Below are 24,026 nucleotides of genomic sequence, written 5' to 3' on the forward strand. Positions count from 1 at the left end.
AGCCCTGTTGGGATAAAAGACCTTCTCTTGTTTGAAACCAGCCATCAGACAGTGCCCCGTCTCCTCAGACACAGACCTGGACCCAAAGGCGATTTGTTCATGGCCTCTAAGCTGGATTACTGCAAAACAGGAGTCAAACAGAATTCCCTCAAAAGCACCTTCTGATGCAAGCACAGCAGCACGTCTACCTAGGAACACGCATCTCTGCCGAGCTCACACCACAGCACCATTCTTCATGTCTGCTACAAAGTCTATGTCAGATAGTCTGTATAGTAATGAAAGCCTTCCTTGGTCTGGATCTAACTGTTTTAGAAATTGTACTTTGCTTCAAAACCATAGACAACCATGGTCAAAGCTGTAGGGAAGCAGAGACAAGGGACTGCAGGAGACCTCTTTGATAGGTGGCGTCCCTGTGCTCCTTCTTGCAAGAGAAGAGAGTGGCCATGGACCTCATGATCCCGAACAAAGTGCAAAACGCCTGCCGGTGCCTGCCTGATTTGATTCAGAGAGTTCTGCACAAGATCTGCTCATGTGCACACAAAATGCACCCCAGTACTGGCTCCCCCTTCCCTTCTCCCCCCACTCAAACAAACAGCTGACAGAAAAGTGAAATACCTTGTTTTCCATTCATTTTTGAGGAAGAAAACCCAATCATTTATCTTTTAAATATTTGGAAGACTTTCTGAAATTAAAATGAACACGGTCTTAGAAAAGCCTTTTTGAACAGGTAGATCCAACTTAAAAAAAAAAAAAATCCTGGATTTTGGACTGACGCAGTTTGTGAGCCTCACTTTATTTACACTATAGAAAGTAAGACTCTTGCAAATTAAATCTGTACAGATGGTGAGGCAGCGCTTTGGAGAAGTAATGAAACGTTGCCGCAGCATTCACTTCTATTTGCTGAAGGAAAGACTTTATAGCTCTCTTTGAAACAACTTTCTTTCTGCCCCTGCCATCCCGCAGAGAGGCTGCATCACTCACTGCTGCTTTTTGCAACAGCTTCTGCACTCTTTCCCGTTTAACTCTCTGCTTTATCCTTGCACCTATTAATTTATCGTGGCTGTGGGGGGAGCTGGCATTTGCGGCTCGCCCGCCCCGAAGGAGTTAACTGGGTTTATTACATAATCAGTTTAACATTCGGGATGAATAGGAAATGCACGCCCCTCCGCTCCTGCAATATGTTTGTGCGCTTTAAATCGCACTCCTCCCCGGCTGCGTGTAAGCCCCATGCCACTTGACATGCCCTGAGCCTCCACATGCGTGCTTGGGTGCGCGCTTGCACGTCTGCCTGCAGCTTTGCCCCGTTCCGGCTCCGCTCATGCTACCGGTGTTGCACACCCGCGTGTCTGGGGGTGTGGGTGTGTGTGCGTGCACATGAGAAGAGAGGAGCGAGGGGAGGAGAGACGGTCGAGTTTATAGGAACACCAGCGGTCGCTGCAAAGTGCGAAAGCAGACTCTGCCATCTCTTGGAGTGCTCTGAGTGGACGGACTGCCTCACATAATGCCATCTTTCGATGAGGTTTTGAAGGAAGCCGGGGAATTTGGAAGGTTTCAAAAGAGGGTCTTTTTCCTCCTTTGCCAGACGGGCATAATTTTTTCTTTCCTGTTCACCAGCGTGGTTTTCCTTGGGCGGGCACCGGACAACTACTGGTGCAGGATCCCTGGGGCAGCTGAATTAAGCGAACGATGTGGCTGGACGCTGGAAGAGGAACGAAACTTCACGGTACTGCCCCTGCGCCTGGGGAACGAGTCCTCCAACGGAGAGTGCAAGAGGCTGGACATCGTGTGGGACGCCTCTGTCAGCTGCACCAGCCCGCTTGCCCACTATGGCAATAGCAGTGCGGGCAACCTGTCGCTCACCACGTGCCATGATAACTGGGTGTATACGCAGCCCCACTCATCCATTGTCAGCGAGGTAAGGAAAATCCCCATCCTCTAGTCGGTGGCTTCCGTCCAGGTGCGGGATTGTGGCACTAAAATGGGATTGCCGCTGCAAGGGTCGTTGCTTTGGTGGCTGGTTTTCCTTTCCAGATTTGTTTCATTCCGAGTCACAAGCAAAGCGGGACAATGAGTATGATCAAATGTCAGTGTCAAACTTTTAGGGAAAGGTGAGCTGATCTGAAGGGTGGCTCTCCAAAGCCAGGCACCCCACGCAAAGCCAAGCACCCCACACAGAGATTGCTCTGTCGCTAGAGCAATGTCAGGTTAAAGTAAAGAGTTAAGTCCTTGCAGCTGAGGCTTCCGGTGCTCAGTTTTGGGCCAGTAACTTTGGTGGTGTAAACCCCAAGCGTAGCTGACTGATACCACTTGCTGATCTGGATCGCAGTATGCTATCCGTTCTCTATATTTCCAGTACTGAACATTTACGTCTGCAGGTAATAAAAAAAAATGGTTGCAGACTGCCCTTCTGAGATCTAACGGGAGTGAGCAGAAATGATTATGCTTACTAAAGAAAAAAACCAAACACACATTTTTGCCCAAACGTATCATTCAGCTTTTCCTGAAATGTCAGAGAACCTCAGACCGTTACCATTAGCGGTAAGCGCTGGCAAGTGTCGTGGCTTTTTAACGAGGCTGTGAAAGGCCATTTAAGATGCTTTCCTAGGAGATCCTCTGTGTAATCTGTAATCGTGCCATGGATGTGCTGTGGTCTGGCTCCAGCACCCAGGCTGCACACTAGCAGTCTGTATTTTAAGGTCATCCTGACAGTAACTGTCACCAATGCAGTGATGGAAAATATGAAGTGTGCTTAGAGGGGTTGGCTAGGAAATCATCAAGGTGCACTGCAATATGTGTCAACACAGCCGTGGGCTCTGGCTCCTGCCTGTCTCTTGAGCCTCCCGCTGCAGTTTTTACCTGGGTGCTTGCACTGGAGCTGTGCCCTCTGAAACACGGAGCAGGGCACAGCAGGTGAAGCCCTGAGCAAACGCTGAACTGAAAAGCGGTGCCTATCCTGACCGCTTTCCCCCATCCAGCTGGGACCAACAAAATTCACCGTCTTTCCCCCATCCAGCTGGGACCACTGGATCTGCTCGCAGTCTTCAGGCTCTTCAGAGCAGGAGCTTTGTACTCTGAGCTCCGCATCTGACCTGAGCAGCTTTAGCCAGGACCTATGCTAAGCAGAAGATAAATCAGAGCACCTGGCTGGTCCTAGAGCAAAGCTTCGGACTGGCTTTTGTGTGCGAGTGCTGAAATCCAGGCTGCTCGGAGGGCCGCGAGTGATGCGCAGGGATCTGGTGTCAAACTTTGGTCCTTGGGAATGATGTATCTCTGCCCGTGCTGGCGGTGGCAGCCAGGGCTGGGTGGGCAGGAGGACGAATGCTGCCTGGGAGCCGCAGCCCGGCTCGGAGGGAACCACAGGAGGTGGTCGTGGCGGGAAGGCTATGCTGCTGCCTCTGAGGTACTCTGCTGGAGGACTGCGAGGGGTTAGGTCATGCTGTCTTTTATCTGGGCGGTCTGTGCTAGCCAGTCTGCTCTAAGTCTTTAGAGCAGTCTTTAGGCTCTAAGTCTTAGAGCTTAAAAATATAGAGAATCCTTTTCTTTTGTTGTTCCTTTTTTTTTTTCTCTTCAGCCTTGCTGTAGGTGAAAGCATGTAAATTGTGTCCATAAGATTGTGCTCAGAGTCCGTTTATGGCAGCAGTTTGTGTATCTAGCAAAGCCAATGTGATTTTCCAGCAGCGCTGAGCCACTGGGTACAGATAAGAGACAATGAAACCAGTGCTTGTGTTGCAGCAATAAATGGGAACGAAAGGTTCAACGTTCTCTGGCAAACACCTTGTCCATCTGCGCTTTCTTCCCCCCTTCTCCTGGGGAGACCCTCCTGGGCCAGGGGAGGGAGGAGGGCTGAAGGGATGCTTGTGGAAACGCTCCCCACCGCTGCTCCCAAAGGCACACATGGGGAAAGCCAGGGAGTAAGGGTCTGCAAGTAGCAACAGGCTGGGGCTGCCTGTCCCCCGTGCTGGGCCAGCAGGTCCCACCATCAGCGTCACTGCTGCTCCTAGAGGGACTCTTGCTGGCCAGGGGCACCTCGGCTGGAAGGCGCCGGGCCATGACCTGTGGCACTGCCGTCCTGTTCCCCGTTTTGCAACATTTGCCAGATAAATCGCATCCCACGAGGCTCGGTTTCTTAATCTAAAAAGGAAGCTTGTGGCATGCACGTCCTGGCTCAATTGCTTTGAGATCAACTATTAAAAGGAGCTTGATATCTATTAATGCGTTACACATTCAGCAAAGACAATTTAAATCCCAGACTTAGTTTAGACTCCTTTTGCTCAGCTGAGGCTCTAACAAATCACGGCTCAATTTAGGCAGATTTGCACTCTGTTTAATCAGATCACCAAACTTGTCTTTTCTCATGTGTCTACCTGTAAATGCTTTGTTTTGTCCCTGTGTGCAGAAATGTTTCTGTTTCTTTCAACTGTCTTAAGATTTCTGGCACTTTATGTCTGGCTGCACCAATAGTGGAAGTGACCAGGGAAACAAAGTTAAAAAGATGAGCTACATGACAATCTGAAGGACATATGTTCAGGGAGGGAGAGAATAAAAGAAGCCAGGATACTGAAGGAGTTCTTCCAGGCTTATGGCAAGCACAGACCTGGTGCGGATTTGCAGCATGGCCGGGGAGGCAGAGGGCAAATACAGGCCTGGAAAGCCTTTGCTGGGAAAAGGTGTCGCATCACAGGGCAGGTCTGGCAGCCAAACCACAGGCTATTGCAGTCAGTTCTGAGCACCCCAAGGACGCTACATCATATGGCTGGAGGGACTGATTTATGACAAGTTGTGGAATGAATGGTATTGCAGTATGTGACTTCATTGCTCTGATTTGTGTGTGACTGGAGCATGCTGCTCACTGGCCGCCCTCTCATCTTGGATAGCTATCTTCTGCAAAGGTGTTCACAGTAGCATCAGCAGGAGAAAGCAGAAGAAAAAGGGGGAATGGACTGATAGAAAGCACCCGCTGCTTTGTAAGCAGTACCTGAGGTGCCTGCTGCATCACCTGCTGCTGTGGGACTCCTGAGTCTCAGGGCTGGGGTACAACAGTGTGCTGGGAGAACATACCAGGGCTTTCCTCCTTCAGGATTTGAGGAGAAGAGCAAAATCTATTAAGAAGTCATAACAGAAGCAACACATGGCAAAGCCAGTTAGCTTGATCTAGTGACAGACGACAGAGCACTGCTAAAGGTTCCCTTTTAAAATCTTCTTTTGACGTCTAACGGGCTCCGAGAGGAGGTCCCTACTTCTGCAGTGACATGCCTAAGGGTCTCTGTGCTCCATTGCTTTAGGTCAGGCTTTTCCGTGAGGGCAATCCAGATCAGAGGAGCAGTTGTCCACTGGTGCTGCACACACAGCCCAGCACCGCGGTGCCTGAATTAGTCTCGAGCAAACCGGAGCTGGGATGATATAAAGATTCAAGATATCAGCAAAATCCTCTGCTATGTGTAAAACTTGGCAGCGACCCCTCCGACGCAATGGTGTCACAAGTGGTGGATCTGTGCAGAGGACCTTGGCCTGGTGCAGTCTGCTCTCGTTTAATTGAGTGCGTCTTGCACAACTCCCTGTGAAACTGGAAGACGCAGCTGCATGCGTCAGCAGTGGGACGGGAACCCAGCGGCTTCTCAGGTTTTGCTTGCAGAGGGAGGCTGAGGGGGTAATTATTGAGATAAATCTATGCCTGGCTCGTGCCAGCTGATGCCATCTGAAATGATGCTGGTTGTAGCAGGTGGCTGGCACTGCTCGGGAGGGAAAGCTGGTGACGGCAGCACCTCTCACGGGGAGGAGGGCAGGAAAGGACGGCCTTTCTGTGCAGCAGGTGGAGCAGGCAGAAGAGCAGGGGTGTCGGGGGGCTGCGGCGGACCGGGGGGGCCGCAGCCTCATGCTCTGGCCCGATGGTCTGGAAGGGAGCCAGGTCACCCCCTGCGCTCGGCGACACTTGAAGTCGGAAGCGTGTCGCCTGCCATCTCCTGCCGGGTGAGCCTTGTGAGGGACGCACGTACCCAGGACATACAGAAATCAATAAACCTAATTTCTCCAGGAAACTGTGCTGAAGCCTCAGTCACTGCCCTTTAATATTGCTGGGCTTCGGCACTGTGTACATTCGTCCCCGCGGAGAAAGTCTAGCACCCTGCGACAGGGCGGCTGGCGACAGTTTGCGAAGCGATAGCCATTTTACGCGGGGACTTCGGGCGGTGGTGACTCCTAGAGGCACCCCCGTGAATGACCGCCGCGCCGGCCGGTCGGAGGGCCTGTGGCGGAGGACGGAAGGAGGAGGGAAGTCTACGTGGTCATCAGCAGCTACAGCACAGCTGGCATGCTTCAGGCTTATTAGCAGCCTTTGTTGGCAGGAGTTCAGCAGAAGGGACCCATTCCAATATGCCCTGTCTTCTGCAGCAAGTCTGCACGCCGTAGATGATGTCATTTCGAGACCTGGCAACAATTTATTGCCAAAGTGTGAGGTCTGAGGGGGACAAATGATCATCTGAACATGTCCTATTGCACCTGCTGGGAATAAATCTTCTTACTCCTCTGCTTGCCAGCCGTCTCAGAAAATAAAAGTCAGCCAGCATCTGCAGAGAAACCTGTAAGCAAAGCAATAATGTTTGTCTCATAGTTTTTACGGTCCCTCAGAGCAGGAGATAACATGGCAGTCAAGCTCAGGGTGCAGAAAGTACAGCTGGTCCTTTTGCTGTCCTCCTCCAAGGCAATAAACAGTGCAAGTCACCCGCAAAGTGTTGATCCAGTGGGATTATTGTCATTGGCATGGCAGTACCCTGTCTTATTTCCACCGTTATGGTGGAAATTTTAATATTTAAGCAGTGGAGGGAAATTAATATTTAAGCAGTGGAGGGAAAGGGAAAAAGGGCAGACAGAGGAGCAGAGGGAGCAGCAATTGCTAAATTCCTTATGAAGCTCTAACTAAGCTTTCCCCGTATGAGAGGGGCTGGAGCAGTTCCTTGCATGGATTACGCCAGTGGGGCTACGTTTCTGTCACTGCCGTCAAGCCAGCTGGTACTGGCTGAGGGTTCAGGCTTTGGGTGTTCGTATTGTTTTTAGGGCAGCTGCTGTTTTCCCCCTTTAGGATATGGTCAGTTTCTCCGCTTCCCTCTTGCTTTGGCCATGGATAGACATAAGAAAAAAGAAGGACAGAACAGGTCTTCTGACCTAGGAGGCTCAATGAGTCCAGGTGATCTGAGTGGCAGGGACACGAAGGTACCAGCTGGGCCTTGGGCCGTGCACAGGAGAGAAACCTCCAAAGCTTTCAAAGCTAAGCTGTTCCTCAGGCCTTGAGCCACAGTGCCCTGGGAGCAGGGTAAAGGCTGACTCCATTTGTCCTGTTAAGTGCTCAGCTTGAAACAAGACATGGAGAAGGACAGTGTCCTTGCTTAGTCCCTTAGCACTCTGACAGAAGCTTTGACAGAAAGAGAAAAAAAAGGTAATTTCTCCCTTTCCACTGCACGCGCTTGCAGGGTGTTTTGTTGCAGTAAGGATGTGTGAAAGATAACAGTTTGACAGGCCAGAGGGCAAGAGAGATGGAGAAGAGCTGCCCAGCAACAAATAAGGAACATGCAGCAACAGTCTGCATCTCCCCAGGTTTCCTCAAACGATGACTATTGCCCTAAACTGTTTGTTACTGGGAGTGGAAGGGTAGACCAGCCTCTGTTTGGCCGCTTGTACGAATGCCACTTAGAACATGTGTGTGGGCTCTCAATATGCTCTTGTAATTGGGTTGAGGAATCACTGTAGATCTCTGTATTGACCAAAGGTTTTCATCCATCATTTTGAAATTTAATTGTAACAGGCAGTAAAGTGCTTCCAAACTCCTCCTCAAAGTTGCTACATTTTGAGGAGGTTTTAATGGCATGTTGTAATTTAAAGCAATGCATTTCTACAGGGATAGGTGTGCTGAAGTGTTTTGGGACTTGCTTGGCGGATAAAAGCCTCTCAAGTACCAGGAATTACAAGTCTGTGGTTAGTCTAGATGTCAAACCAAAATGGAAAATGTTTGCCTCCTGCCAAAGCTATGAAGAAATGAGAAGAGCTGCCACAGCCCAGTATTTCCCAGTCATTAGTCATGTATGAGCATTTCTTCTGTTCCTATCCCAGCCAGCTGCCACTCCTTTCTATAGAGATTACTCCAGTAATGACCTACAGTGACCCAGTGCAAAACCTCTTCCTTCTCCCAGGGAGATCTTGCTTAGATGGTTTGCTGCTGCTTTAGAGACCAGCAAAGTGCACCAGCATAGTTCCTTCCAGCCACACCACCGCTACTGTAAATCTGCACTGGGATTTCGTGTTGATGTTCAAGCCTCTAGCGGGTGGGAAAACATCCATCACAGGGATGTATTTCCAAGCAGGAGTGTATGGCTGCCCATACTGCAAGGCTGTCGTGGTGGAAGGGACTGATTTTCCCCACTCTGTTAAGGACCCTGTGGAAGAGGATGTCCTGATGGAGCTGGTTCCCGCTGCCTGTTTCTGTCGGCAGCACCTCACTTCTGCTCAGGATGGCAGCTCATTGCCAAGGCTAAGAGGAAAGGAGTGCAGATGTGGATTGTTTATCAATTTGGGCAGCACAACCTTTTTTAGTCAATGCCCTAAAGGGAAGGAGGCTGTGTTCAGGCACAAAATGCTTTTTGTCATACAGCGGATAGAAATCGTGCAGGAGAGCGCGACACTGAATGCAGAGACGAGTTGCAGGGTTGTGCCGGGTGCATGCACTTGGGCAGTGAGGGGCTTAGCAGGGAGCGTGGCAATGCTGAGGAAGAGGACGTGCCCTTAGCTGGAGCTGGCCAGCTGAGCTAGTTCACCCGCTTGATGATTGCAATGAGGAGCTGGCTAGCTAGGTTTTGACAGGGTCTAGGTGCTATACAGGCCAACAATGAGGCTTAAGATCATGGGCAAAAAACCCTAAGGCTTTCCTTTCCTTTTCCATATTCTTCCTCCGCCACTGTAGTAAATGTTTTAGCAATTAAATTTCAAGTCTGTGGAGGAAAGGGGACTGAACACAGGACATGGTGACATTCCCTTTCTGCTGTGTTGTCCTGAGTGAGCTTATTCAAGTGAAAGCAGAAATGTTTACTTCACGGCATAGACATGCACTGCAAGGACACTGTTTGTGGACAGAGACACCTACAAATGCACAGGGAGGACAGGACGGTAAGCTGTCCTCACTCCAACGTCTCCCAAATGTCTCTCCAGAATATGTCCCAAATTTTGCAGCAGCAGGGCTGTGCTGTTGCAGCCGTAGAGGTGACACTTCTGAAGGGAAACCTCACCTAGGTCCCAGCTTGCCGAGGGTTGTGTGATGCTCAGCAATGAGCCACTGGTCTCACATCTCTTCTGCAGCTTATTTTCAATTGGTGTGACCTATAGCTCTTCTTCCCTGGAGGTGCCAAACTGGAATGTCCAGGAAGAAAATGAAGAAAACCCAAGTCAGACAGCTGTAGTCTAGACAGATAGAGAGCCCCAGAGTTTTTTATTCTCAATGTAACCAATTTTGGAAACCAAGTGGGATCACGGGAGGGTAGTCTGTGACATTTAAAGACCATATGAGGGATTTTTGGGGTATGTTATGAGAAGAACGTGTACTTTCAGGGAATAGGATCTCCTATTACTCACAGTGGGAGATGGTTACTGACAGGGATAGACCTTCTGCTCCTTAATGCCACCAGATATTTGCACGTAATGCTCCTGGTCGGTGAGCTCCTCACAACGTGGACCGCATCTGCCTGGGCATAGGAGCAGCCTGTGTGGCAGGAGTGTAAACATCAGCCCACGCATGGACAGGCATATCACCATTCAGAAACAGAAAGGAGGCACCGCTCCACTCACTTTTGTGGAGGCTGCTAGCAAGGGACATGGGAGATGTTTTGGGGGGGTGTTATATAGGAGGACTACTGGCTAACTGGAGACAGGCTGAAATCCTGGGTAAACAGATGCACGTGTTTTTCCTCCAAGTGATGCAGATGGCGGGGATAACTATCAGGCACAACCAAACCAGGTCACAGCTGAAGTGGTGATGTGGGTCTGACAGGTGGCTTGGATCAAAAAAATATCTCTGCAGGGTGTGCAATTCTCTTTTAAAGGTTGCATTCCCCTCTAAAGGTTATGTTTGCAAACGAAAAGCCAGACATTAGCAGGGTGATGACTTAAATGCTAGATGCTATGTCAAGCAAACAGAAAAGGTCTGAGAATGCTTATTTGTACCAGAAGTTATTTAAATACTTAGAAAGTAACAAAGCGCAGGACTAACTTAGGAGAGTACAGTTAGCGTATTGTCATTAATCTCTTCAGAAAGAGCTTGTAGTTTCTTAGAAGTTTTCCGTATTTTCCTATTTCCCAGAATATTTAAAATATTTGACTATATTGTTAGCCAAGAGCTAGTTTCAGCTGCCACCTAAATCATCCGAAATTGCTGTTCAGGTGAAAGAGTCCTCTCTGGTAAAGATATTTTTCCCTCTCTCTTTCTGGCACGCGTTCGTTCTCCTGCCCTCTTTCATGGCAGCTTATTCATTGCCTGTTTACAGTAAAGAGGGATGAAATTACTTAAAAACTAAACATACCCTTTGAAAAAGGACCAGAAGTATAAACTCTGAAGGCCAGTGCCTGCAGCGGGTGCTGGGGCTGGTCCCTCCTGGCAGCTCTGTGCAGGCTGGCTGCTTGCCTGGGCACGGCCACCCACAACGACGCTGGGAGCTGAGCTCCTCAGCTACCTTTGTGGCTTTGTGGCTTCCCCTCTGCTCCTCGAAGGGCAGGTGCCCTTCCCGGGAGAGCGGGTCCGCAGCGCGCTGAGGGTGCCGGGCGGCAGCAGGGCGGGAAGCACGCCTCTCCTCCCGGGGAGCAGCCATCGCCTGGCACTGCCCACCTCGGCGCTCCCTTTGCGGTCACTTGGGCTGCTGGGGTTGCCTCCCGGGTCTTGGGCAACCTGGTGTGTCGGCTCGGGGAGAGCTGTAATCCCAATGCAGTTTATAGGTGGTAGAAATCTGGGGCTTGGTCTCCGAAATCGACAACTGAAATTAGGGGTGAGTGGATTTTAAGTGATCTACAATCTTTGGAAGTCGGTGGGGGTGTCAGGTCCCCAGTCTATCGGGCTGGGGACCTGTGAGGTCGCTAGCCAAGTTTTTTTCACAGTTGTGAGAGCTGGAAACTGCAGTTCTCAGACGCAACGTTCCCAGGCCTGCGGCTTCAAGAAAAACAAAAAGCCACAAACCAACCCAAATCCTGGACTTCTAGTCCAGAACTAGTCCTGGAACCAGTTCTGGACTTCTAGTCCAGTTCCAGTTCTGGACTTCTAGTCCAGAACTAACAGCGATTCTGTGGTAGTTAATGTCAGTGACAGGGCTAATAGTACATTTGGAACCAAAACTGAGGAGTTCCATTTTAAAAAGTGAAGAGTAGCTCATAGAAATGAATGTGAATGACACCTGTGTGGAGTTCAGAATATTAAAAGAAATGGCTTCTTATTTATGTACATAAATAAACATTTAAGAGTATGACTTTAGATTTTCACATTCAGCCTCAGTGAAATCCAAGTCTGGGTGCCCTTGTATCTCCTGCGTAGGCACCTCTGAAATTCCAAGCCCAGGCAATACTCGCTGGGCATCCCAGCAGGTAAATGGGCTAAGACAGAGCTCGGGCTCACGGCACTACATTGCAGAGTCTGGAGAATTGTGAGTGGCAGCAGAGGCTGTTAATCTTCTCTCTAACCCACCCTGTGGCCACCCCACCCAAGCACCGTGTTTGAGCACTGGCACGGTGGTACGCGTGCTGCTGAGCACAAACGTGACACGCTGCGCCTGCTTCAGCAACCAGCACCTTGTCAGCGATAAAAAGATTTCTTACAGCTCATGCCTGAAAGCAAAAGGGTCTCTCCAGGGTAAATGGTGGCAGCTGCTCTGGTCTGTGGCTTCCCTTGGTCCTGAAGCCGCGTTGTTCCTGCGGTTACCCCAGGGATGGACCAAAACCTCCCGACTCCCATAAGGTCTGCAGAACGGAGCAGGCAGCAGTTGGTATTTCTTTATTCTCAAGGAACCTCTAAAGTAATTTCCAGTGACATGCTGTCTGGATAACTACTCTATTTTTAGCTTCATTTTAGTTTCTATTCCTAGTCTCTTTGTCGTCCCTCCTCTTACCCACTTCTCTCTTCCCTTCACCCCACCCATCCCTATCCCCATCCCTGTTCATGAATTCTTCAGGTACGCACCAATGTAACATCATGTTAGGGAGTTACGGCTACTGCAGGAATAGAAAAGTCTGGGAAAGCTACACCAAGAAAATACATATTCACTGTGTCTGAAATTGATCTGAGATCTGTTGGCGGTTTCCTCGGAGACCACATGCTTTTGCTTTTACCTAGAAGGGACTAAGAAAAAGACCTAAACCATTTCTATAAGCTGATGTTTTCGTTGGCTATAGCTGCGCACCCTTATTCTGCACTAAACGAAGTCATGGCTTTGCCTTGGCAACGGCGCTGTGTTTGGTTTGCAAAAGAGCAATTTTCTTTCCATATCTGGACAACTGATGTATGAGACACGGCATCCTTTTGGCAAGGAGGAGCTCTCCCTCTATCTTCACGATAGCTTGAAAAGTGCTTGCTATGGCTGCGCTTCCCTGGCCCACTGGTGCTTGCTGTTGAACAAGCACATTTGAACTTCCCCTTCCCCTTCCCCTTCCCCTTCCCCTTTCCCTTCCCCTTCCCCTTCCCCTTCCGGCTTGGCCCTATGCAGTTTCTATAACATTTTGCCCTGAGGATGATGAATGACCCACCGGGGGTGTTTATGCCTCTCCCTTGTTCCCTCAGTATAACCTTGTGTGCGGCAATGCTTGGATGCTGGATCTCTCACAGGCTATCCTCAATCTGGGGTTTCTGGCCGGCGCGTTCACCCTGGGCTACGCTGCAGACAGGTACTGTATAAGCGCTGCTGTCCTTTGATTTTTTTGGAGGTGAAATCACTTGTAGTGATTTCACCTGCAACAAACATGTGTCAACACTTTGGAGGTTTAATTCAGTTTGGATAAATATCCCCAGCCTAGGTTAACAAAACCCAGACAATGTAATCTTTGCTTCCTTTTGGGCTGGAAACTTCATGCGATCGTACTTACTGTTAGGACATTAAAATGTCATGAAAAAGCTTTTCTTGCGGTTTCCAATGTTTTCTGTGCACATCTGGACTCAGGAAGGGCAGAAGGACACAGAAATGAAAAGGAAGCATTCAGAAGAGTTTTCTGGACTGGTGTTTACTGGAGGATGTTTAATAGGCTCCACTGATGAAGAAAGCAGCTACTTGAGGAAAGAAGGAAGGGACTCAGTATGATAACTCTCTCCATTCACAGGGTGGACTCATATGCCTACCACCAAGGTCATAGCTCCCTCCAGCCAGTCCTCGGCTGTGTTAGAGCTGGATGAATACCAAGGAAAAGATGTGGGTGATATTCAGGCTTGACCAGCCGACCTGCCCCAGAGCGGGGAGCTCCCATAAGCTCTACCTTGCTCTTAAAAGAGGGAGCCTGGTTTGTGCTTTATACTGAAAATTAATGGTAGCCGACCTATGTGTTGGCTGAGAGCACCACTGACGATTTCACTGGCAGAAATGTTTCTTCAGGCCATAAAATACATTCTTTCTGCCCGTTTTAATTTTCATTGGTATCTGTAAGAATAGTAATAATAACTTAATGCATGATTTATGTGTAGGCAGGAATACTTACGTCCAGAATTATCTGGAATGTTATCTCAGATAACAAATTTTGAACTAGCAAACAAAAATACTTTTAAGAAAAACCTGATCTTTCCAAATAATATAGTAATGAGGGATAAAGTAAGGTGGAAAAGATGCCATGGCACTGGCTAACTTAAGATATCTCTGCTCAGTGTCTGGTAGGGCATTTACGATAATAGCACCTTAAGACTGTGTAAGAGTAGGGATATTACAGCTAATTATTAAAATAAAATAATATGTCTAGGAGTACTTGTGTATCAATCACAATGTAGCTACAGTACAACTATGAATGTTGCACATTGATAGCACTGGGGAATGTGCTGCAGCGAGACCAGTGGACTCTTGTCTCCTTCACAGCACTCAAAAGAACGGATCTGGTTGAAAATACCCTGATTTTTGTCCCATATAAATTCTTCTCATGAAACATTTTGAACAAATGAACAAACAAATACTCTCGCAGATACTTTTTGGCAAGATAAATGGCTACATCAGTTTTCACAGTTTCTTCTTCTTAAAACAGCAACAATAACAATGCAGAAGAGATTGAAATGGAAATTCTAGTTGTGTTCCAAGGACACCGTTGCCATGAAACTACAGGGAGGTTTTGTTGGGTTTTGTTTTTTTTTTTTAATTATGCCTTGCCTTGGGCACAGCTATTAATAATGGTGTTTTTTCTGGAAAATTACACTCATGAATACATATAGGCAGACTTTGAAAACAAGCGGTCTTAAACCTATACAAAACACTGAAAAATCACATAAAGTAATTAAAGAAGAAACTACTTACTTTCACAGAGCTGCCTGTAATTACTATTAGGAGAGTAATTTGTGAAAACAGAAATCCCCCCCAAAAGTTGCTCTTATTTCAACTGGATCAGAAATCTGAACTGTAACATATGGGCCATAGGTTAGCTACAAAAAGATAAGCTGTTTTGTAAAATAAAAGGGGCACTGGTGAGGACATCACCAGTTTTAAAATTAGTGACATAAAGACAGTGATAACCACTGCATGGAAAAGAGTCCCATATCCCAAGGACCAGCACTACAAAGTTTCAGGCAGCCTCCCTTTGGAACAAGGCTGGTCTCAAAAAGGCACTTTCAGATCTAGCATTAAAATGAGATACCAGGAAAAAAAAAAATCTTTGTGGCTTTTCATGATTTTCGCTTTCTTTTCCTTTTTCAACAGATACGGCAGGATCCTCATCTACCTGCTCTCCTGTCTTGGAGTTGGGATATGTGGTATCATAGTGGCATTTGCACCAAACTTTACTGTATTTTTGATCTTCCGTTTTCTCCAAGGTGTGTTTGGCAAGGGAACCTGGATGACATGCTATGTGATCGGTGAGAGCTGTTATCTTCTTTCTTTTCTGGTTAGGAAAAGTGGGGGATTTTTGGAGGACAAGGAGTCCAGCTACGTCTGCTCTTGATAACAATTTATCCTGGGAACAAAGCACTGGCCCTAGGGTCAGCAGACAATGAATAACTCAAGTCCATCCTAGTTAATGCATTTGTCCTCCAAGATAAGGTGGCTGCATGCAAATTGTAGTCTAGGCTCATGCCTGAACTGAATTTTTGTGGAAGCATTCATCAGCCTGTGTCCAGACCATGCTGGGGACCCTTCTAGCAGCTAAACAGTCCAGTGTTCCCTTACCTGGCAGGATCTGCTGATTTGCTGGTACAGAGGTGGCCTCTGAGAATGGCAGCAACTCCAAACTCTTTCTGTTACTCAGTACTGATGTGAGATGGAAATGAGTGGCAGTGTACATGCCTGCCCGACCTCATAGGGTCCCACGGAGAAGAGCGAGGAAGAAGTAACGCACTAGGGCAGACTAACAAGAGTGATGTGTCCTTCAGAACTGTCCAGGCTCTCCTTTTGTACCCATCACTGTGGTATCTGAATGTGCCTGTGTGCAGCTGGCCGATGGCAATTCAGTAGCAATGTGACACTTTCTGTTGATGTTATCTGAGGACTTTTATGTCTCTCTAATCTATGGACTCTGATGGGGAAGGATTAACATAAATAATTAAGAGGTGGAGGTGTAGAATGTGTATATATAAAGGTTTTCTTATTACATAGAAGACCTCCAAGATGATCAAAATCTGCAGAGCAAGCCTCAAATCAAACAGGATGATACACAAAGAGGGATGTGATTAATTTTGGTGGAGTCTGAACATCTTCCACAGATGCTCAGAGGAGTTAACTGCTTTTCTTCACTGGGAGAACAGACAACTTGGATGGCTGCTCTTCATTCTTTAGCTGGGAGGCTCTGCTTAGTGCCAGGCTGGGCATCAGGGTCCATATTAGGATTATTATTTCCTGAAAAGGGAAAAGGAAGGGAAGCTTTTTTATAAATAGTGTCAAAACAGCAGGGATCCAGACTTTTTGATAGGTTATAGTCATGGCTCAGTGATGAAGCTCCTCACATAGCAAGCTTACTTTTAGTGAGAAAAGGGCATTGTTGTGGCATCTTGAATGACTGCTAGGTTCAGAAAGGGAAACTCCTCTCTAGAGCATGAAATAGCACGGCATTAAGGAAAGCATCCTACTAGAGATGAGACATCAGATTTACTTAAAAAGAAAATCAGCCATTCAGTAATCTACTGTGATAATCCAAAACACAGTGATAACATCATTATATAGCACAAAAATTTGTAACATCACTGTAGTATGTGAGGCCTGTGACTTTTTTTTTTTTTAAATTCCTGGTCAATTTTAAACGAGTGAGAGCAGAATTGCAACCAGACGTAAATGGTTACAGTGAGACCTGGGAAGACCGTGGCGACGTAGGTGCAAACATGCTTCTTCCACCCCCCTGTCTAGCCCTCTCAGCATCTAAATAAAGCCCAGAAGCACCTAAGTTTTCTGGGCAAAGTTACACTGCTGAGCAGCTCGGGTCCAAGATCCAGTAAAGGGGCCAGAAGCTGCTTTTCCCCTCACTTCCAAACACATGGCCTAATTTTAAACAGAGATCTTATCCTAAAACTTTGACGAGTGCTCTAAGCAACAAAATGTTTTACAACAGACTCATGGCTTCCTTAAAATGGCCAAGTTTTAACAGAAAGGAATGTTTTGCAATGCTCAGAGCAGACTGCCTGACTTTAGGGAAAGGTTCAGAGATACAGCATCCTGAGAGACAGTGTATTACCACAGCCCTAAGCAAGGTGCTTAATTCTTGGAGAGAGTGATTGCATCTAAATCTCTTCAGGGATCTACTCTTATGTCCCGGGATCACCCAGAGTGTTTACCAACCTAACATCTTTTAAAAGGCATATACAGATGACCAGGAGGATGGTTGCCATTAATACATCTCCCAAGCTACTGATCTGGGCTTCAGAATCACAACAGGCTGCCCCAAGAACCTCACTTTGCTTTTACATACAACCCAGCTCTTCCTGGGCCAGTGCTGAGCAGCTACCTTTAGGCAATAGAGTTGCCCCTGAGCCACTCAGATGTGATGAGCAGTCAATAAAAGTAGTAATGGTGTCATATCTCCCTGCATTGCCACCTGAAACGAATCACTGTTACTTGTAAAATTGTGTCTTTAGTAAAATTAAAAAAAAAAAAGTGTTTGCTGTGTATTATAAACCAAGCAAAACCCCTCTGCTTTTACTCTGAAGGCTGGGGAGTGGTGACAGTTTTGAAACAAACAAGAGACACTTCTTCCTGCATTGCTCATCTCAACTGTGGATCTCATGGCCTGAAATATGGGCTCACATGGGCTTCAGAAGTGATTAGACACGTTCACAGAATAAAAAATCCACCAAAGGATTAAAAGAAAAAACAACAAAGGCTATGTTTGTTCTAATAAATAAAACAAGCTGTGGACCATACCATGCCTTAGCCCTCAGAGCAACCAGCATGGTATGGCTAAACTCTCCTCCCTACAGGTGCCTTGTCCATATTACTTGCTGGGAGCAGCCCCTGCCTGGAGGGTGCTCTAGTCTGGGGCATGGGCCAAAACTGTGCCAGGAAGAGTGCTGAGAACTAAGCACGATCATGATGCAGTCTCAAACCCCTGTTCTGGCCCTGTTTAATTCATTAGTAAACACACAGTCAGAAACCCCTCTAGCTGAAGAACAGTGGGTGAGTTGATGAGGAGGTGTCGCCCGTGCCTGCCCTGGATAGCCTTGCTGACATACTTACACTGCTGAAGGCAAGATGCTGGGCTAGACAGACTTGTGACCTCATACAACACTATTCTTCCTTATGTTCCACCACCAATATTTTTCTTTTGAGTTAGGTTTGTTTCTGTGTTGTTTATTTTGGCTTTCTCTCTGCTCAGTGACAGAGATCATTGGTTCTGACCAGCGGATCATCGGGATCGTGATTCAGATGTTCTTCACCCTGGGAATTATGATTCTCCCTGGAATTGCGTACTTGATTCCCACCTGGCAGGGGATCCAGCTGGCCATTTCGCTGCCCAACTTCCTCTTCCTGCTCTACTACTGGTAACGTTGCAGTCCTTGCTCTTGTCATTATTGCTATTGCTATTTGAGCACCTTGAGACCCCCGCTGTGGTCCCAAGTCTCCAGTGTGCAAGATGCTGTAGGTTAGGAAGAAGATATTTGCATATTGTTGATTTTGGCATTGTTAGTTCTTTTTCTGAATTGCAGACATACATTACTTTCCCTTTTCTGCTCAGTGTTTGCCTCTCTTGTCAGCCACAGCTGGCCCTTCACAGAACCCTGCTCTGCTGCTGCTTAGCCCAGGGCTGGCTGTTTACCCGATTGACTTGACCAAAGTCTGCTTTTCCCGTCAGCCGTGGGACCCCACCTTAACTCTAATTATGTACTCAGTTCAAGCCTGAACTCGCCCTACAGGTCGCGTGAGTTGGGCAGTGCAGCTGATGAGAAAGCAGAGCACTGTACTGTGGTGATCATCTGTCCCAGCGGAGTGCAGCCATCCTGTGGGCTGGATCCAAAGAAACTAATTCACATACCCTCTTCCTGCACATTGTTTCCTTGAACATTGTCTGTTGTGAACTTTTAAGTTGGGAATCATCTTAACCCTAGGCTAGCAGAAACTGAAACACCAATCAGTAGTATGGCTTTGTGTTCAGTTTATAAAATATGTATACATTTGAGTGTGTGTGTGTCTATCTTATAATGATACAGGTATAATTTTCCTGATCTGCCGGTACTTGGTACTCCATGTGTTTAGTATTGACTTCCTTGGTGTCCTACAGGCACCTTGTTTGCTTGTTGGTTATCATACTTTTGACATCCACTGTGCAAATATATTAGTTAGATTTCTTGTTTTTCAGCTTTGCAGAGTATTGATATAGTCTATTTTCTTCTTTCTTGCCCACAAGGATCGAATATTTTACAGGAGACTGATTGGAAAAGCAGTCTACAAAAGAGTTTCTGTATCCCAAAGCCTGAAAAATCAGTGTGTTGTGTATTAACACAGGCAAAAGGCAAATGACTTTGTTTTACTTATGATGTTAAAGAGCAAAACCCTTATTTATTACTTCTGTGTTCTTACAGGGTGGTTCCTGAATCTCCACGTTGGCTCCTGACACGCAAAAAGGGAGAGAAGGCATTAAAAATCATGCATGACATTGCAAAACACAATGGGAAATATCTCTCACCACATTACTCAGAGGTACTGTCATCTGTTTAAGCTCGAGGGGTTTTTTCTAAACTTTCTTAACCTTTTGAAGGTTCAGTTGTGTTAACATGCATTCTCTTTATGTGATGGGCAACACTCTTGAAGTGTCACAGCAGAACAAGATTGTCAGTCTCAAACCTGCTTTGTAAATTGCAAGAGGGTAAAAGTGAACTGGCTGGAAAGACATGGGCTGAAAATAGAAGTCTGCAAAACACTGAATCAGGTCTTTCATTTGCAACACTCCTACTTTAAAAACTTGTGGTAAATATCAGAAACTAGCCTGAGGGCCAATGGTATTTCACAGCAGCTGCTGTTTTAGCTGACAGAGTGAGTGGAGACAGCAGGATCCACTTCCATGGCTCCTTTGCTAGAACTTCCTTTTACAACTCAAAGAGAAGATGATGTAAAAACTCAGAATTTAAGAAGATGATGTAGAAAATTGGAATTATAAATTTGCTTCCATCCCAATAGGGGGAAAATATGCCCCAAAATTCAAAATAGTGGTAGTACTGTCTGAGATCACTATTTACAAAATAGAACAATATATTTAGAATTACAGTCCTTTGACAAGTGGTCTTGATGGAACTGAAAGGACTGATGCATTTCAAATGACACTGTCGTGTCATCGCAGCGTTTTCCTTGTTCTGTGCTGGGTAGCATTGCCTGATTCTCAGACCATGTTTACTGTGGCATTGGCCTTATGGTTCAGCGACGACAACAGATGTGGACAAGGTTCCTGTTCTGTAAGAAACGAGGTCTGGAGCTTAAGTGCTAGTAACGTTAGAAATCATTATTTGAACTAAGGAAAACACCTGCAAATTGTTAGCACACAGCAGCGCAGAGGTGGCATACTGAGTACCCTACAAGTATTTCAGAAAGAAATCGTGATTTTCCTATTGAAAATAAATGACCTACATAAAATGTCTGTCTATCAGTACACAGTAGTATCCCTTATGCCTACATACATGCATACGTATATACATTCATTTTTATACATATACAAAATTTCATTTTTATACATATATGAAATTATGATGTGTGACTTTTAACTAAATTTTCACTGAGACTAAAGGCAAAGACTTTGGGATGGCAGTGTTTGGAGGGGACTGATGTGTCCCATCCTGTCAGGAAGGGACATCATGATGTGTGTGCTTTATAACAGGTGGTTGCAACCTGGGTTCCCACAACTTGGTATTTTACCTAGGTCTTTCTCTTTGCTCTTCTTAAGCAAGGGACAACCTGAGAATTTAGCCCAGTTTATCCAAAAAAGTGGGGTTACTTCACCAAAATCCTAGAGTATAATTCTGGATGAAACCCAAGCAGTAATTATTGGTGCTCTTCTGAAACACCAGACAGCTGTTTCCAAATCCATAAGATTTTATTTACCGGGTGAGAAACAGGCTTCGCAAATCATCCAGTCAGCCTAAGCAGCTCTGCTTATTCAGGACCATTCCTGCTATAAATATAGACCTTGCATGAAGTGCATACAGAAAGGGGTATGTGGCATCAGAAGGAGTATAGTTGATTTATACCAATATTCCATTATCTTTCCACTTCATTAAGTACATGTTAATGACAGTTCTGGCAAGGTAAAGTTCACACAACAGGTTCCACAGGGAAGCTGGGCCCTAACCTATACTGTGCCTCTCAGGATATATGACTCTGGACTAACGATTTTGTAAAGTCCAAACTAGACCTATCAGCAGAGATAAGTATGCCGAAACATACATTTCCACAGTCAGCTGTTTTATTCATAAACAACTTGTTCAAGTGCCATAATGCTGCTATAATGGAGTTTCTATGAATGTTATGTTCCTCAGGGGAGCTCAAAAAGATTAATGATGGGGAGGGAGGTTAAGACTGTTGTTCATTAGTGAAGCAACATGACAGAAGGAGTTTTGATGAGCAGTAACAAGCTAGGCCAGCAATTAGTGAGCCATTTTTCCAGTGGAAGCCAAGGCATCTCTGTGATACCAGCCAAGGTCAGGAAATCACCTTCAGCTGTCCCACAACGCAGAATGAGCTTTGCTAGTCATGTTGGAGTAGCATCTTACACAACTGGAGGACTGCAGACTGAAACCGGTGGGAGAGAAACAAACTGAAAGACTGATTAAGGAGAGAGAAAAGGGTAAATCCACTTATTGTTCTTGGCTGGGGCATGTACACCAGTGAGATTCCCCCGTCCTGGTCAGCATTAGCCAGTGCCAAGTGTGGCCTGAGACACATAGCAGGAAGGTTGTGCTGCTGCAGCTCCCCTTCCACATTTAGCCCTGTGTTCCTATACCCGCTTCCCCTCTCTAAACATCAGCATTTTCAAAGTGTCATGTCAGAGTGGAGATGTGTGTCTTTCCCTGCTTTTTATGTTAAATTATATTATTTTTTTTTCTTACGTGTCCCTGCTCATGACGCTAAGCCACTCACAGCTGCACCAGATTAACCTCCACACATCCAGATTCGTGCTGGATCTGTTCCCGGGACCTTTTTAATACACAATGTCTATCATCCTTGGTGCTGTGCCCAAAGGAGAGAGAACATCTCCAGAAAGCGCCTTAGTCGCGGATCAAGTGTATTTCTCACATTAACTCACGTCAGAATTCGCTTTCATGTAGCAACTCCAGAATTTCAGGCAAGGTGATGGAGGTGTGGCGGGACAGGGACAAGAGGCAGGCATTATCTATCAATGCATTTTGGCTAAGATTTTCCAATACATCTGTAACAATTTTCATTGGCCAAGTCCCTTACAGGGCTCTGGATGTAGCAGCCTTGTATTTTCATTGGCATGCAGAAACCACAGATGACCTTTGTATGAAAACAGACAAACATTTGCATCTTTTGCTCTGTGAGTTACAACACTGGTACAGTTCAGCTCCGTCCAGCACTCATTAAATTAATTGTAAATTATAAATTCTTTTTTTCCAGTTGCTTGTAATTATCCTAGCATGTTTTTTTCTTCAAGCTAATTTTTTTATTCTTGGTCTCTGTCCAAAAGCAGAATGGACTGCAACCAGCTGAGTAAGAGCTGCTTCTTAAGAGTTGTGTGTCAAAAAACCCTCTCCCTTTATATATATTTTTTTTTCTACAATATAGATATAGCTAGACATATATATTTCTAGTATATATTACCTTACATACATATCTGTTATAGACATACATGGATGCACTGTCCTGTGCAGAATTAAGCATGTGCAGAACTATATGTCTGTGCTATGAGGAATCTTTAAAAATTATTGCAGAAAAACTGATATGTAATTTGGTGGGACATAAAAATGCTGGAGAAGTTGGTTATAAAACTTCCTCCAGAGTTTTCAGATAGTGTATCTTTGGAAACATGGGCCCTGTCATTGAATCCCTGACTGCACTGATGTGAATAGCAGAGCTCTCCTTGACTTCAAAGAACAAAAAGAGGATTTTTTTCGCCACAGAGTGGACTTTCCACGGTGATTTTTTTCTTCATCCATAAAAAAAATGCTCAGTCATGTTTGGGGTTATTATGACTTTATTAAGACATAAAAGTACATAGTAGCAGCCATGCTGAATTTATCTTTAGTCCTTTGGAAAACCAAACCCATATTTGCACAAAGTCACAGCTGATGGCTGGCAGCCTGCTCTTATAAACAAAGTCATGGCAGCCTTATAACCATAATATGAGAGAGTCCAAGAGCAGTGCAGAAACCCAGCAACCTCCGCCTGCCCCACAAAGGGCTCTGACATGCAGCAGAAGTGGCAGTGCTTTGAAGAAAACTTCTGGCTCTGGTTACAGAAGAAAAGCAAGAGGGACTAGCAAGGAAGTTCAAACAAATGTCAGGTTTCTCAGTCCACTTACAAAGTTTTGCGTCGCTCAGTTATGAAAAAGTCATGCGTAAATACATCCAGCCAAATCTCACTGAAAAACATCTGTGCTACCTTATGAAAAACAAATACAGGGCAAAAGCTTTGGGCATAGCCCTGGCTGAGCCGACCAGACCCTCGGGCAATGCCTTTGGCTTTACCCGTGTTCTCATCACAGATCTGCGTGTTCCCACGTGCTTCTCAATCCTTTCACCCACGTCTTCCCACCGGCCAGGATTGTTTCCTTGGGCAGCGGGTGCTGTGGTTGTAGAGAGGGGTCTACTCCTCTCTTTGCTCTCTTAGGCCTCCTCACAGGAGCGGGGGCAATAATTGAGTCAAAGCAGGCAGGTGGCCTGAAATCCTCCTAAAAAAGGCGCAGCAGGTTCAACCCCATGTTTCCGCAGCTGCTTTGAGAGCTGATGGCAATCCCAGCCATGGCTGCCAGTTCTTGGGCAGTCTCACAGTTTGTTCCTGCCTAAAACTCTCTCTGCCTTCTCTTCCTCATCTTCCTCACCTGCCAAATGAACACACGAACAAAAGGGCTGCCACCTGGCTTGGACATCGCGGTTAAAAACTGCTGGCCACAGTTAAAAACAGCCACCATCAATGTGCCTAAACCCTTTTTGGCCCTGCTAATATTCTGGCTCCACAATATCCTATGGCAATGAACTCCAACGTGTAAACACAGGCTGTGTGAAATCCTGCCCTTTTCTGTTATTGTTAAACCTTCTAACTAATGATTTCATCAAGTGCCTCATTGTGACTGCATTGGAGGAGGCTGTGAACATTTTCGCTATACTTTTTTTACTATACTTTGTAGGCAGTATGAGGACCATTAATTCATACTTTGCAGGATTTTTTTCTTCCAGGGTAAAAGGC

At 46.2% G+C, this 24,026-nt stretch overlaps 1 protein-coding gene across 1 annotated transcript in view; it reads left to right on the forward strand.

Moving 5' to 3' along the window:
- Positions 1 to 1,424: 1,424 nt before the first annotated feature.
- Positions 1,425 to 24,026, forward strand: part of SLC22A3 (solute carrier family 22 member 3) — a 29,691-nt gene continuing 7,089 nt past the window's right edge. The window contains exons 1-5 of the mRNA XM_075497370.1: positions 1,425 to 1,915; positions 12,794 to 12,897; positions 14,895 to 15,049; positions 17,992 to 18,157; positions 19,196 to 19,313. Of these exons, the coding sequence (XP_075353485.1) occupies positions 1,502 to 1,915; positions 12,794 to 12,897; positions 14,895 to 15,049; positions 17,992 to 18,157; positions 19,196 to 19,313 (957 nt within the window). The 5' untranslated portion in view covers positions 1,425 to 1,501. The remainder of the gene's footprint in view (positions 1,916 to 12,793; positions 12,898 to 14,894; positions 15,050 to 17,991; positions 18,158 to 19,195; positions 19,314 to 24,026) is intronic.

This window comes from Mycteria americana, chromosome 3 (genome assembly GCF_035582795.1).
Source record: "Mycteria americana isolate JAX WOST 10 ecotype Jacksonville Zoo and Gardens chromosome 3, USCA_MyAme_1.0, whole genome shotgun sequence".
Classification (NCBI taxonomy): domain Eukaryota; kingdom Metazoa; phylum Chordata; class Aves; order Ciconiiformes; family Ciconiidae; genus Mycteria; species Mycteria americana.